General features: G+C 39.3%; 1 protein-coding gene across 1 annotated transcript in view; it reads right to left on the bottom strand.

Annotated features, from left to right (window-relative positions):
* Positions 1–258: 258 nt before the first annotated feature.
* Positions 259–14,085, bottom strand: part of LOC124740672 — a 118,117-nt gene continuing 104,290 nt past the window's right edge. Inside the window, exon 45 of the mRNA XM_047248632.1 lies at positions 259–3,928. Coding sequence (XP_047104588.1) covers positions 860–3,928 — 3,069 coding nt within the window. The 3' untranslated portion in view covers positions 259–859. The remainder of the gene's footprint in view (positions 3,929–14,085) is intronic.

Below are 14,085 nucleotides of genomic sequence, written 5' to 3'. Positions count from 1 at the left end.
CTCTGATAAGGATGCTTAAAAGTCTGCACATTAATTCACTTAAGTTAATACATTTTATTTTGTCATGGGTTTGGTCCAGCAAAGGTAAGTTTACAAAAGTTCACAAAATTTTACATCAATCTTTCTGATACTAAATAAATACTAAACTAAATAAACATAAAATGATATTTATATAATTTTATGAATTCTCAGATTCACATAACAATACTGTCTCAATAGTGGTTATTATTTTCAGATAATAACTCATCAAATGACAGTTTTCAACAAGGTCTTATAAGTCCACAAAAAATAACTTTTTCCCACAAAAATATTCAAACTTCGAGAAATATTACAGTATACTACACAATTCTGTTGTATAAGCACTTTTCTGGAAAAGCACAACGAACACACACACACACACACACACACACACACACACACACACAAATGTATCACACAAGAGTCTTTTAGTCTCACTACAAAACATTGGTGGAATGTTTAAGTATTGTGCACTTCAGAACCACTCATTTAAAAATAAGAGATGAGATTCTCAGGACAATCAGAGTCAATTTTATCTGTGCATAGTTATTACTGTTTAAAAAAACCAATAACACTATACTTCCTCCCATTTTCTCTGCAAAGTAACACTTTGTACATGGACCTAAGTTTGGTTATTTTTAATTTCCATCTCCTCAAATGATAGAATTTGTCCCTATACAGTCTTAAGAGTTTAGTTAACTCATCAGTATTTATTTCTATTTCTTCTTCAGCTCCTAGTTTATACACTATAGCAATGAGAAAATATATTTCACAGTGGGCCACTGTAATACGACTTTGTATTCTGATAATTGGTCACAACTTTCACTGACTGAGGTTTTTCCTACAAATCCATTTCATCTGTTTCATCTGTTGGAAATTCATGTAAAGATTCTACATCAGCCATTTCACTAGGTCTCAATGCCATCTTATACTCACAAACCTTCTTGCCAGCAATTAACATGCTATCATCATTGTGGACTTTTGCAAGATGATTCGCTATTTTAGTACGTGTTGTAAATCCCTTATTGCACTGTTCACATTTAAATGGATACTGTTTTGTGTGCAGAATTAAGTGCTTGTTGAGCGTGCTGCTGACACTGAAAGCCATGTTACAGTACTTACATTTGTATGGGCGTTCACCAGTATGGACCCGTCTCTTGTGCACCGCCAAAATAGAAGTATGTTTAAATTTTTTGTCACAGAAATTACACTGATAAGGCAAAGGATTATCATGCCAGAGACGGTGCATTCTATAAGTACTATTAGAGGAGAAGGTTCGGCCACATAGTTCACATGTGTACCGCACTTCTTTTGTGTGAGTTGCTTTATGTTCTGCTAATACAACTTCAGAATGAAGACCTTTACCACATATTTCACAATACACTGCATACTTTCCTGTATGAACAGACATGTGGTACTTCAACCCTGATGCTGTCCTGAATACTTTAGGACATTCCTTGCACATAAAAACTTGTTTAAAGCGCCCATGTCGTCTTTCATGTTCAATAAGTTTTGAACGATCAGTTATTTCCTTGCGACAGATCCGGCAGTATGGTTCCCTATGATATATATCTTTGTGTCTATTCAATCGTAATTCTGTGAGGAAAACAGTTTCACATATATTACATTTGTAAACTACTCGCTCTGGGTGCAATGATTCATGTATCCTGCAGCTTCTCAAGCTCAGAAATTCTTTGTTGCAAAATGTGCAGTTGTGTTTCTTAGGATGTTTCTCTTCCCTGTGCTGGTATAATTTAGATTTCTCTGTGAAAACTTCTTGACAAAGATTACATGACACAGATGACACAGATACTGGAGGTTTTTCATGATTTGTAAGATGTCTCTTAAGATTGTGATGTGTCCTCAGGGTTTTAAAACATATGTGGCACTTGAAAAAATCATTATCTCTGAAGGTGTCACACAGATCATCGTGAATCAATTCTTTGTGGTTTTTAAGCCGACCCTCGGTGACAAACATTTGATTACAAATGTCACATTTATACGTTGCCCTTTCAGGATGAGTCAGTTCATGATCTCTACACAATTTCATATTTGAAAATTCTTTATCACAAAATGCACATTTTACATATTGTTGATGCTGGACTTTTAAATGTTGTTTCAAATGTACCCTATCAACAAGTTGTTCATTGCAAAGTTCACAGATAATTGATCCTACTGTACACTTCTCATGCTTTAACAAATGTCGTTTCAAATTACTTTGCGTTGTTAAAATCCTATTACATATGTGGCACTCAAAAAGTTTTTCACATGCTGGCAAGTGACTAACATTTTCTTGAAAAAGCAGTGATGCTCGAGTTTTAACATCACAAGATCTCAAAATAGTTCTTTCATTATTAATACTACTATTTTCTGAAGCTGCGCTCTGATTTCCACTGCTACTGGTGTCTGAAACCAACTGTGATGCTTTGTTTGCATTTTCTTCATGGCCTGTTCTAATGGCAGTTTCTTCAGTAGTAGTTGACTCTATAAAATCTATTTCTGCATCTCCAGAGCAAAGGGCATTTAAATTTTCAATATTCGAAATATTACTCTCGGCAATTTCTCTTTGAATACTATAATTTTTTTCATTATTATGTGTAGATGTATCCTGGATTTCTTCAAAAGCAATTTCTTCACATGTTGACCCATCAACAACCATTTCATCTCCAAGAACAATGTGTGGCATATCGTCATCTAAGCCAATTTCTAGGCCACCAGCCCATTCATTCTGAGGATTATGAAGCATCATTTGATTATCTTCAATACTTTTCAGGACATTCTCAGAGCCTGGTGACCCACATGTGCCCTTCTCAGGCCTCTTAAATGTCTTTTGTGACAAATAAAGCATTTGATCTGAAGAATCTAAACCTTCTGTGCGTGTAGACTGCTCTCCGTTTATAACTACAGAGTGAGGCGGACTCCTGACACTGCTTTCAGTACATTTGGGTAACTCTTTTTGAATTAAATTCTCCAGTGTTTTTGTGCATATGTTGGCAATTGAGTTACTTGCCACAACATATCCCTTATTTAAAATAATTTTCCCAGTCTCTTTTGCTAAAGGTTTAAGGCCTGATTTCTCAGGCTTTGTGTTATCATGAACAATAATATCTTCAGAAAAAATGGTCTGGTTAATTACTTTTTTATTTTCTTCAAATGTGTCAGTTTTATTTTTTTCCTCTAAAACCTGTTTATTTTCTTGAGTAGTCACTGAGTTACTATTTTTTCTCAACATTCTGTACACAGGAGACTTCATAAATGGAAGTTGTGGCATGTGATCTCTAGTGGAGGACTGTATGCATTGATCTTCTGCAAATTCCTGTTCACTGTCAGAGCTTAAAGTTATGGATATGACATTCTTTATTTTTCCATCTGAATTTTCTACTGAGATTGTATTGTCATTTTTTCCTGGAGGACATTTATGCTTTAAAGCTCCTTCCTTAAATAATAAACTATGTGCTTCATCATGCTGATCTGGTAATTTAGTGTCATTATTTCCATTCCTCAAAGAGTGTGATATAAAGCATTTTTGTCTTTTACTATGATGGTCTTCCACATTTAATGCACACCTCATGTTGTCTGTAGTGAAGACACAAACATCTGCATCTACAGTACGCTCCAGTTGCTTCTCGTGGGCTTCATTGTTCTTGCAATGTTCTGATGTTGAATGGTAATTTTCAAAATGACACCTTTCTTGTGCAGCCACATTACATGTTTTCAGTTTTTCCTTTTTAAATATATTTGTCTCTTTCCGATTTAAATCACTCACAGTGTCACTGTTCAACACCTTTGCTGTTTTATTCCGAGGCACTATCTCTGTTTTATCACAGTGGCTCTTCTGAGACAAAGCCAGATCCAGTTTTTGTGGTCTATATGACAGTTGTGATCCTTCTGTATCTGAAGCACTGAGTACCTGAAACAAATGGAAGAAAAATTCTACCTCAGAAAAATGATATATACTGTAATGTAACAAGATACAAACAAACGAGTGGGTACCTAAAAAAAAGTGGAGTAACATTGTCGTTGGCTGAGCTTGTGTAGTACACATTTTTGCCACTAGGCACTCATTGCCCATTCAGCTCCGCCTGTGTTGTTGACCTGGCTTGTTCTCTTCATCCGCAGTGATTGTTTCTGCTGGCGCCATTTTGTTCTTGTTTCATTTTTCATGATGGCAAGTTTAAGTGAACAATGTGCAGCTGTGAAATTTTCTTTTCTACTCAGTAAAAATGCTGCTGAAACTGTTTCAATGTTCAAAGCAGCTTACCAAGAGGATGCTATGGGAAAAACTCAAGTGTATGAGTGATTTGCTTGATTTAAAAATGGCAACATGTCAATTGATGACAGATCTCTTTCTGGATGTCCATCACCTGCCCGAATCGACGAAAATATTGAAAAAAATGCAAGGGCTTGTGCTCACAGACCGTTGACATGCAACTGATCAACTGTCAGAGATTAATGGATTACCTTGGAGCTTGTTTCAGCGAATTTTAATGGAAAATTTGGGAACAAAGAGGGTTGCTGCCAAGTTTGTTAATCGGGTTCTGACTGACAATCAAAAGGAACATTGAGTTGAAACATGTCATATTTTGAAATAACAGCTTGAAACCAAGCCCAATTTTCTGTCAAAGGTCATTACTGGTGATGAGTGATGGTGAGATGAGTGATGGTGCTACGGTTACAACCCAGAAGCAAAGCAACAGTCAAGCCAATGGAAGGCGTCATTTCCCCATCCAAAAAATGTCATCAAGTCAAATCAAACATAAAAAAATGGTTATTTGCTTTTCTGATGCCAAGGACGTATTTCATCCAGAGTTTGTTCCCAGAGGTCAGACAGTCACTCAAACCTTTCATCTGGGAGTTTTAAGAAGACAGCACAATGAAGTTCATCAAAAAAGACCAGATTTGTCACAGACAGAAGACTGATTCTTCCACCGTGACACAACTGTACACAGTCGTGTCTGTTCGACAGTTTTTGGCTAAAAATGACAAGGTTCTGCTGCACCACGCACCTTACTTGCCTGACCTGGCTCCGTGTGACTTTTCGTTATGTCCACACATAAAAGGACACCAATTTGACAACACTGAAGAACTCAAGAAAAAAAACAAGGGGGAAGATGACTACAAAAAATATTTCAAACAGCGGAATCACCAGTGGGATGAAAGTATTAGTTGTATTTTGAAGGGGATAAGGTTGTTCTGTGAACAATTTGAAAATATAGAGCTTTTAAAAAAATGCTTTTTTATTGTATCCCTTCGTATTCTTTGCAGATAAGTACACTCGATTTATATTGCAGAATAGAAATGTAGAATGTAGAAGAATGTGGAGGGAAAAAGGAAGATTAGGGTTTAGAGGAGGGGGGGAGGGGGAGGGGGAGGGGGAGGGGGAGGGGGAGGGGGAGGGGGAGGGGGAGGGGGAGAGAGAGAGAGAGAGAGAGAGAGAGAGAGAGAGAGAGAGAGAGAGAGAGAGAGAGAGAGAGAGAAATCAGGCTCTGCTGTGGACACCTTCTTCTTCTTCTTCTTCTTCTTCTTCACGTAGGTGAGTTCGTTCTGAAACTAACTCATGAGGTGATGCTGTATGCGTATTTTTTTAAAATTCCATCAGACTGTTGAAACACAAATTTTAACTGTATCGTAAAAGCAACTGATCTGAAAACTAGTAACACCAGAACCAACTTGAGAGACTGTATATCAGGTACAACTAGACTGGTGTTCATTCTTTATCATTTGGCAAATGGCGATGATGATGATGATGATGATGATGATGATTATTTGTTTGTGGGGCGCTCAACTGCGCGGTCATCAGCGCCCATACAAAGTCCCAATTTTGACACAGTCCAATTAGCCACTGTCACGAATGATGATGATGATGCTGGTGATGAAATCATGAGGACAACACAAATACCCAGTCCCCAGGCAGATCAAATTCCCAACCCGGCCGGGAATCGAACCTGGGACCCCGTGATCCAGAGGCAGCAACACCTAGCCACTAGACCACGAACTGCAGACATGGCAAATGGTGATTTACACATAAGTTTGCTGTACCTCTTTAAAGTGCACTTCTCTCATCAATATGCCTCTTGGAACAAGAATTTTGTAACACTTTAGAAGGACTCTAGAAATTCATAAAGGTAAATTTGAAATATCAATCAAATGCTTATGTCAATATCTTATTATGGTTTACCAATGTTACAAATTTCATAAATACAATACATCTACGACTTGATTTATGGGACATGAAAAGTAATGTATACATACACTGTAATAATGCCGAGAACAGTTGACATGGGCTTTCCAAGATCATAGGAACATGAAGCTTACAAAAAGTTTAGAAGTCTTAGTACTTACACAGAATACAATTATGACTTACTGCTGCAGATCATCTAACAATTACAAGGAATCAGTGAAAAAGTCATTTATCAGACAGTGGCTTTTCTATGTCCCATGGCTCTGCTAATAGATACATCACATTATGGAAATTCATGGATTGTTTGCCTTTTCATTTCAGTACGCAAACAAACAAATCAAATGCCATTATATAAGCAGGCAAACTTTCAAACTGAAGCAACGTCATACTGTTTCCGTGCTCAAATTAAGTGACTTGGTACTGCAGCACTGGCAGTGTCAGAAAGACGAAGCAAAGGTAAGAGTGAGAGAAGCATTTACACACGAAATCTGATGCAGGTATGACCTAGCCATTTGAAATATTCTCCACTCAGGCAGATAACACCAGCCACACATTGGCATCTACCTGCAACAGCTTGCTCCATCAGCACTATTGCTAGGCCATATAGTGATACTGTCATGTATTCCAGGCACAATGGGGCAGTCCACTTGCTTAGCTGAGTGTTAATGGGTTTGCTTACCATGCAGCAGGCCCTGGTTCGACGGCCAGTTGGAGATTTTCTCCACTCATGGACTGGGTGTTACATCACCACCACCACCACCAACACACAAGTCACCCAATGTGGCGTCGCTTGAAATAAGACTTGCAACTCAGCGGACGAACTTCCCCACCTGCGGCCTCTCGGCCATCAATGCCACACAATCATTTCATTTTTTACAATGGGGCAATACTGATGGCAACACTATTGCAGGCATGTCATAAAATATGACCAGATAGATGTTCATTCTTTGGTGTTTCATTATTGGTGATTTCTACAGAAGAATGTTGGAAATGTAATACTATTTATCGGCATGAAGACCTGAAAAGCCAGCATGCATGTAGAAACTGAATCAAGAAATGCTGGTTTCAAGCGATTGACAATTATAAACAAAATTTAATATTTCAATGAGTTTTATTTGCATTGATGTTGCCTGCTGTAACTAGCAACAGGTTAACATATCACCTTAAAGACATACGGAGCTAAGGTAAATATAAATTATTACACGAGGCGCTCATTAATGTCAGTAACTACATGTCTGTTGTGATCAGTAATGATGAGTAAATAGCTCATAAAGCTTAACTCACCTCAGCTATTTGCAGAGGCTGCTGATCTTTGTTGAGGCTTGCACACTGACTAGCCTCATTGTTCCGTGTAACGGCATATGCCTAGCACTTGAAGCATGTTTTGAGAGAGAACTGATGTTATTGAGTCTCGTAGCAGCTGACTAATGTGAATACAATGAGGTGACATTACATTATAACCACTCCTCTAAGACTGATGGCAATGCAGGGTGCATAACACCTGCCAGGGATAGAGAGAGATTATTCAACAACATATGCAGGAAAAGGTGAATGTTTTTAATTTTAATGATTCAGGTCAAGGTCATATTGTGCCTGACTCGTGTATGAGAATTCACACCAAAGATGCGGTGAGGCTTGGTATTCACCTGGTGCTATACTTGATGAAACCATTAGTAAATGAAAACACCCTAGACACCTATGCATTACACAAGAAAGTGGATGAGGAAGTCTTAGCTCCACTGGAATACAGAATAGATTGGCCCTGTGGCAGTACAGCTAAACAGCCTATTTCACGAGGGTACATGTGTTTCAACACACACCCTTCACCCATAAGGTGACATTTAACCTATTTGTGAGCATTGTTAGTCAGTATTGGATGCTTACTGACTTTGGCTAATAGAAGAGGCTTAGAAGATCCAGAGAGCAACTGCATACCTCACCACATATTTGTTTAGTCAGTACAAAAGTGTCACAGAGATACTCAATGAACTCCATAGGGTGACACTAGGAAAAAAGTTCCAAGAGTCCACATTTCATTATCAGTCAAGAAAAGATTACTGCCAGCAACTTCTAACTCATGTATTCAATAGTGCAGTAAAATTTGTGTAATTAATGGGGACTGGAGCAAAATGATACTGATTAATCTACTCCCAACATTGCAGCGTGGCTTGTGAAGTACAGAAGTTATGTAATTGTAGATTCTTCCCAAATAGTTGTTAAGAGGGTTCTGCAGAAGACAGCTTTTACATGTGCCTTTTTCAAGCAATTACATGATCAGAGATTATTCCACTGGGTAGAAAGGTATCACAACTGAATGATGGAACACTGGAACTAAGGTCTCTCTTTACATGATTCACGATTCCAGTTGCATCATGTCAAATCCCATATTCCACAACACATGCCCCATATGTGCACTAAGCAATATACACAGGTTGGTTCTGGCAGTTGTATGTGCTAGGTTAAGTATATGGCATAAGCACAAATTAAAAAGGAGTGTAGTCATAGTTTATTGTTGATTGCACTGCAATTAATTGTGTGTGCTTGCTTGTTGAAGTATACCTTAATTTGTTGCACCTTCCTAAAGGTTCTCTTTCTTATGTGACATATGGAACACAAAGAATGAAAGAATTAATGAAAAATAGTAAGGATATTAGAAAGCATTATAAACAGACATGGAGGTTCCAAATTAAAGTAAGGCTTGAGATTTAACAGCTGATTTAATAAGTTCTCACCTTTCATCTCATCTATCAGAGCCAGTATATACTGAAGAGCTTAACATTACTGAATTAATACCAGGAGAGCCAGAAAATAAATAGAAATTAAAGTGCAATCAGGTGTAAGGAATTGAAGTCTGCAATAAAGAGAAAATACACCAATATCATCTCACAATCTAGTTGGAATCCAGGCAGCAAGTGCACATAAGACCATAGCTTTGAAAACCTGTAGATACTGATTATGACGATGACAATGATGATGACGACAGTCACAAAAATACTGCATGCAAATAGAATTGTCAAGTTGGCTATAAACATATCATCATTCACCTGGATGTCCATTAAAGCTGTATTTAGTATCAATGTTAATGGTGAGAAGCACATAGCTTATGTATTTCCATTACATATGGCATTTTTCAGCATAAGAACTGTCCACACAAGAAGTACAAACAGAATAATAACAATTTACTTGTATTGCACTTCATGTCTTCACTTGAAATTTCACTGCATATCTATCAAATCGGTGGTGTGAGTCAGTGCTATGTAAATCAATAATGACTTCACAGTATCTACACTTATTAGAGTGTGTTTATCTGGTGTCACGTATCTTTATCAGGTACTAAGGACTTGTAAACTCAATATCATGATGGAACCAATTAATTTTTAGAAAGAGATCATTATGGTTCCACAGCGACTTTTTAGGAAAAAATGGTGAAACAGAAAAAAATCACATATTCACTCATATTGTTCAACTGCTAAGAGCACTATCTTGATTTCCACCTGTAACAATGTATTGCAAATTCTTCAAACGGCATTGACCTGCCAGCCTCGTGACATAAGCAGTTTCATTATCTTCTACACTGCTTTCTAAAGTTAAGGTGTTTGAAATGATTTGGAATAAATATTAATCTAGAATATATGAGCCATTCCACACCAAGTGGTGTAACTTCAGAAAAAGTTTCTACATGAACATCACGGATATTGTGATCGGAGGCTTTCCCGGCATATGTGTTGTTTTCAGGGCTATGCAGCCAGATGCGATTGTTGAAGTCCCACAATATTTCGGCAAATACCCTTTCTGCCATCATCAGGTGGTTCTCAGGGAATTGTCTATCTGTTCACTGTCGGTGTTATTTATGTCTGTCAGTCGGGCTACGATTTCCTGCGCCAACAGTCCGATTGCGGCCCCCAACATTCTGTTTGCAAGTGACAACGCTTCGATTGTGGACGCCAACAATCCGTTTGTGGGTGCCAACCCAGGTCTGCACCGTCCCCGGCGATACACCAGATGGTGGAAGATGCAGAATCCCATGGAGTGTCCTCGGCAGCCGTCGTGAAAGGATCTTGTGTCTGCTTCTTTCTTTAAGATGCTGTCCCAGTAATAACTGGTAGGGGCCAGAATCTTGGTCTCTTCATATTTTGCGTTGTGTCCAGTTTCCAAGCAGTGTTCTGCCAGTGCCGATTTGTTGGGCTGGCTTAGGCGAGTGTGGCGTTTGTGTTCTTTGCAGCAGTCTTCGACTGTTTGGATTGTTTGACCAATGTATGATTTGCTGCAATCACATGGAATATTATATATGCCAACTTTCTTGAGGGCCAAATCCATCTTCCACTGTCCCCAGTAAGGCACATATCTTGGACGGTGGTCGGAAGACCATGTCAATTTTGTGTTGTTTTAGCAGTCTCTCAGTTTTTGACATCACATTGCCTGCATACAGTAGAAAGGCAAGGCCTGGTTACTCATCTTTAGACTGTTCTTCATCTGGATTTCTGCTGTGTTTCCATTGCCTTAGCGCTGTCTGGATCTGTCGATTGCCTTACCCATTCTTGTGGAACACATTTTCTAGGTGTTTGAGTTCTTTGTGCAGATTCTGTTCGTCTGATATTGAGTATGCCCTGTGAACCAGTGTGTTGAGCATCCCATTGAGTTGTGCAGAATGGTGGCAACTAGAGGCATGTAAATATAAGTCCATATGTGTAGGTTTGTGGCACATGCTAAGACCATTTCATCTCTGCTCTACAAGTACATCAAGAAAGGGTAATTTCCCTTCCTTCTCGATATCCATGGTGAGCAGTGTGTTGCTGTGGATGGAATTTAGATGTTCTAAAACCACCTGTAGATGATCAGGTCCATGGGTCCAGATGACACACATGTCGTCCACGTATTGGAAAAAACACAAAGGTTTCCGTTCGGCCACTTAGAGTGCCTCCTCTTCAAAACTCTCCATAAGTAAGTTAGCTACCACTGGTGAGAGAGGGCTCCCCATAGCTACACCGTCGGTCTGCTTGTAGTATTGGCCGTTGAAAACGAAGTAGGAGAATGTAAGTATGTGCCTGAGGAGTTGTGTCAACTCGTACCAAATTTCTCACTGATAAGGTGGATTGAATCTTCTAGGGGGACCCATGTGAAAAATGACACGACATGAAAGCTAACCATGAAGTCTGTTTTTTGTCGTAGGGTCAGCTCCTTAAGGTGACAAATGAAGTCCGTTGAGTTCCGAATATGGTGTTCGCACTTTTCCACATACGGTCTGAGCAGGCCTGCCAGGTGTTGTGCAAGAAGGTACTTGGGCACCCCCATGTTGCTGACAATAGGACAAATGCCTTCCTTATGTGTCTTAGGGAGGCTGTATATTCTCAGAGCTATGCAGAGCACTGTCGAAGTCTCTTGATATCCTTCTCCTCAATTGCACCATTTTTCAGTAGAGTGGCAGTGCTTAATTGTATCCTGTTGGTAGGCTCTGTCTTGATCTTCCGGCATGCTGGGTTGTCAAGTAGTTGGAGCATCTTCTGTTCATAGTCCTGCCTGTTCTGAACAACTGTGGTGTTTCCTTTGTCAGTGGGCAGAACGACAGTCTCTTTGTCTCCTCTGAGGGCCCAAAGTACCGCTCTTTCTTCCCGTGAGATGTTGCTGGTGGTCGGTTTGGCCTTGGAGAGAATCCAACATGTTTCCCTCCTGACTTCTTCAGCCTTGTTCTCGGTTAAGCCCCGGACCACCTGTTCCACTGTAGTGGAGGGGAGGTGATCTGGCGTCTGCAAAGTTGAATCCTTTTTCGAGTATGGAAAAGGCTGCATCGTCCAATGGCTTTCCCGTGAGGTTAATCACAATTCATTTCATCAGCTCTGTCTCTTCTTGTTATTTGCCTGGTATCCTTGCAAACTTGTCAATCTGTTTGTCAGTGGATTTCAGGTGTGTCCAGTCAGCCTGGGCCCATGTGAGGCCATCCACCCATTCCCAGGAATGGTCTTTAAGCGTGGAGGCTAATTTTATGTGAAGGTGCAGTAGTTCTTTGGCATTCTTGTCGAGTTGTTGTCAAGTGTAGCGAATCTTTTCCCTGACCAAGGCCATGCTGGCTCGTTTCTTGGTCCAGTTTGCCAGGGGTGTGCATAAATGGTGCACCATTTTGGCAAATGTAGGAATGGTGTTTTTGTCCCCACACCTTCGTAAAAAGATTAATGAACCCAGCAGACGTCCTTTCTGGTTCTGAAGCTTATCTAGTTTCTTCACCAGGTGGAACATATCCTCTCCGTAGACGCTGTTGATATGTGACTGGAGGCTTTCCCGGCATTGTGTTATTTCCAGGGCTTTCGGGTGTCCAGCCGGATGTAATCGTTGAAGCCCACAATACTTTGGCGAATAGCATTTCCACCATCATGAGGTGATTCTGATGGAATGGTCTGTCTGCTCATTGTCAGTGTTATTTATGGCCATCAGTCAGGCTTCGATTTCCAGCGCTGACAATCCAATTGCAGATGCCAACATTCCGTTTGCAAGCACTGACTCTTCGATTACGGGCGCCAACAATCCGTTTGCAGGCGCCAACCCAGGTCCGCTCAGTCCCCTGCATGATGGTCATGCAGGAACCTGTAGACCAGATTGTACGGAATGACCCATATACATTCTACACCATTTCATTATTTCAGGAACCATTAGAAGTTATCCAAAGCCCTCGTAGTGTGCACCACAAGTGTTCTAATATCAATTTCACGCATAGCTCTTCAATATATTAGAAGTCCAATGTAATGCAGCTGTCAGAGGACACGGTTTATGGCCAGATTATAGTGTAACTGCTGTATATCGAGAGTGAGTTATAGAGTTCCAAACAATGAATGGAAAATTTGGAAAAATGCATATGTACGGTTATAGTGAAGTGTATATTCTCAGTGTTTAAATTTACAGAACATTTGAAGTACAGATTTAAAAAAAAAAACGAATTTCCAAATACAGCAATTAGGTAAATTTCACTCAAAAAGCAACCAATGGAAGACACAGGATGGAATAATGACAATATTATTTAAAGCCATACGGCGGGGACGTTGTCGCAGATAAGCAAAACTGTCAAACAAGTAAGTTTTCGGCCAAACAGGCTTCTCTAATTGATAAATTCCATTTCAAATCAAAAACTAATCACCACTTTATATTATAGAGAATTGCCTTCTATCACGGTCTGCTACAAAATAAAATACAGTTAATTTTATCCATAATGAATGCCTTTGGACGCTGTGACAGTTCCTTTAAAGGATAATGTTGAATAAAATCCACTACTGGCCACAACTGTAGGCAGTTTATTTAAAACATGGCTAATTTTGGGTTTATGACCAAATCGATTTGGTTACATACAGTACCGCCTTTACACATTCAATGTAGGAGTCCAATAAAGATAAAGTATCTAAATTGCTGTTGCACATTTTACTCCAAAGAGGTCATTTGAGGTATCATATTGCTATATTTATACATTGATGCCATTTAAAATGTTATAAACTGTGGATGCAATATGAACCCACAGAGTTTGCAGCCAAACACAGAAAATATGGTCAAAGAGTTTAGAGCTAACAGTTACAGAGATGTCAGATGTGTGGAATCATAACATACTACAACTACAAAAATTATTATATGATTGTAGACTCCCATTGTCAAATTACCATATGTAACATGTGGACAAGATAACAGAGCCATTAGCTGAAACCATATGTAACATATGGACAAGATAACAGAGCCATTAGCTGAAAACATAAGGTGGTTCACCACCACCAAGAGGCAGATTCCTGTAATTACTAGAGTCAGGCGAGGTGGCAATTTAAGGTCAGATTCAGACATACAGTTTTAAAGGAAATTAAATTGACTGAAACTTCGAGTTCATCTTATAACAACAGAGGGCAAAGTGAAATAAACTT

Source organism: Schistocerca piceifrons, chromosome 1 (genome assembly GCF_021461385.2).
Source record: "Schistocerca piceifrons isolate TAMUIC-IGC-003096 chromosome 1, iqSchPice1.1, whole genome shotgun sequence".
NCBI lineage: Eukaryota > Metazoa > Arthropoda > Insecta > Orthoptera > Acrididae > Schistocerca > Schistocerca piceifrons.
The sequence above is the reverse complement of the archived record's forward strand: the minus strand, read 5'-3'. Positions and strand labels throughout refer to the sequence as shown.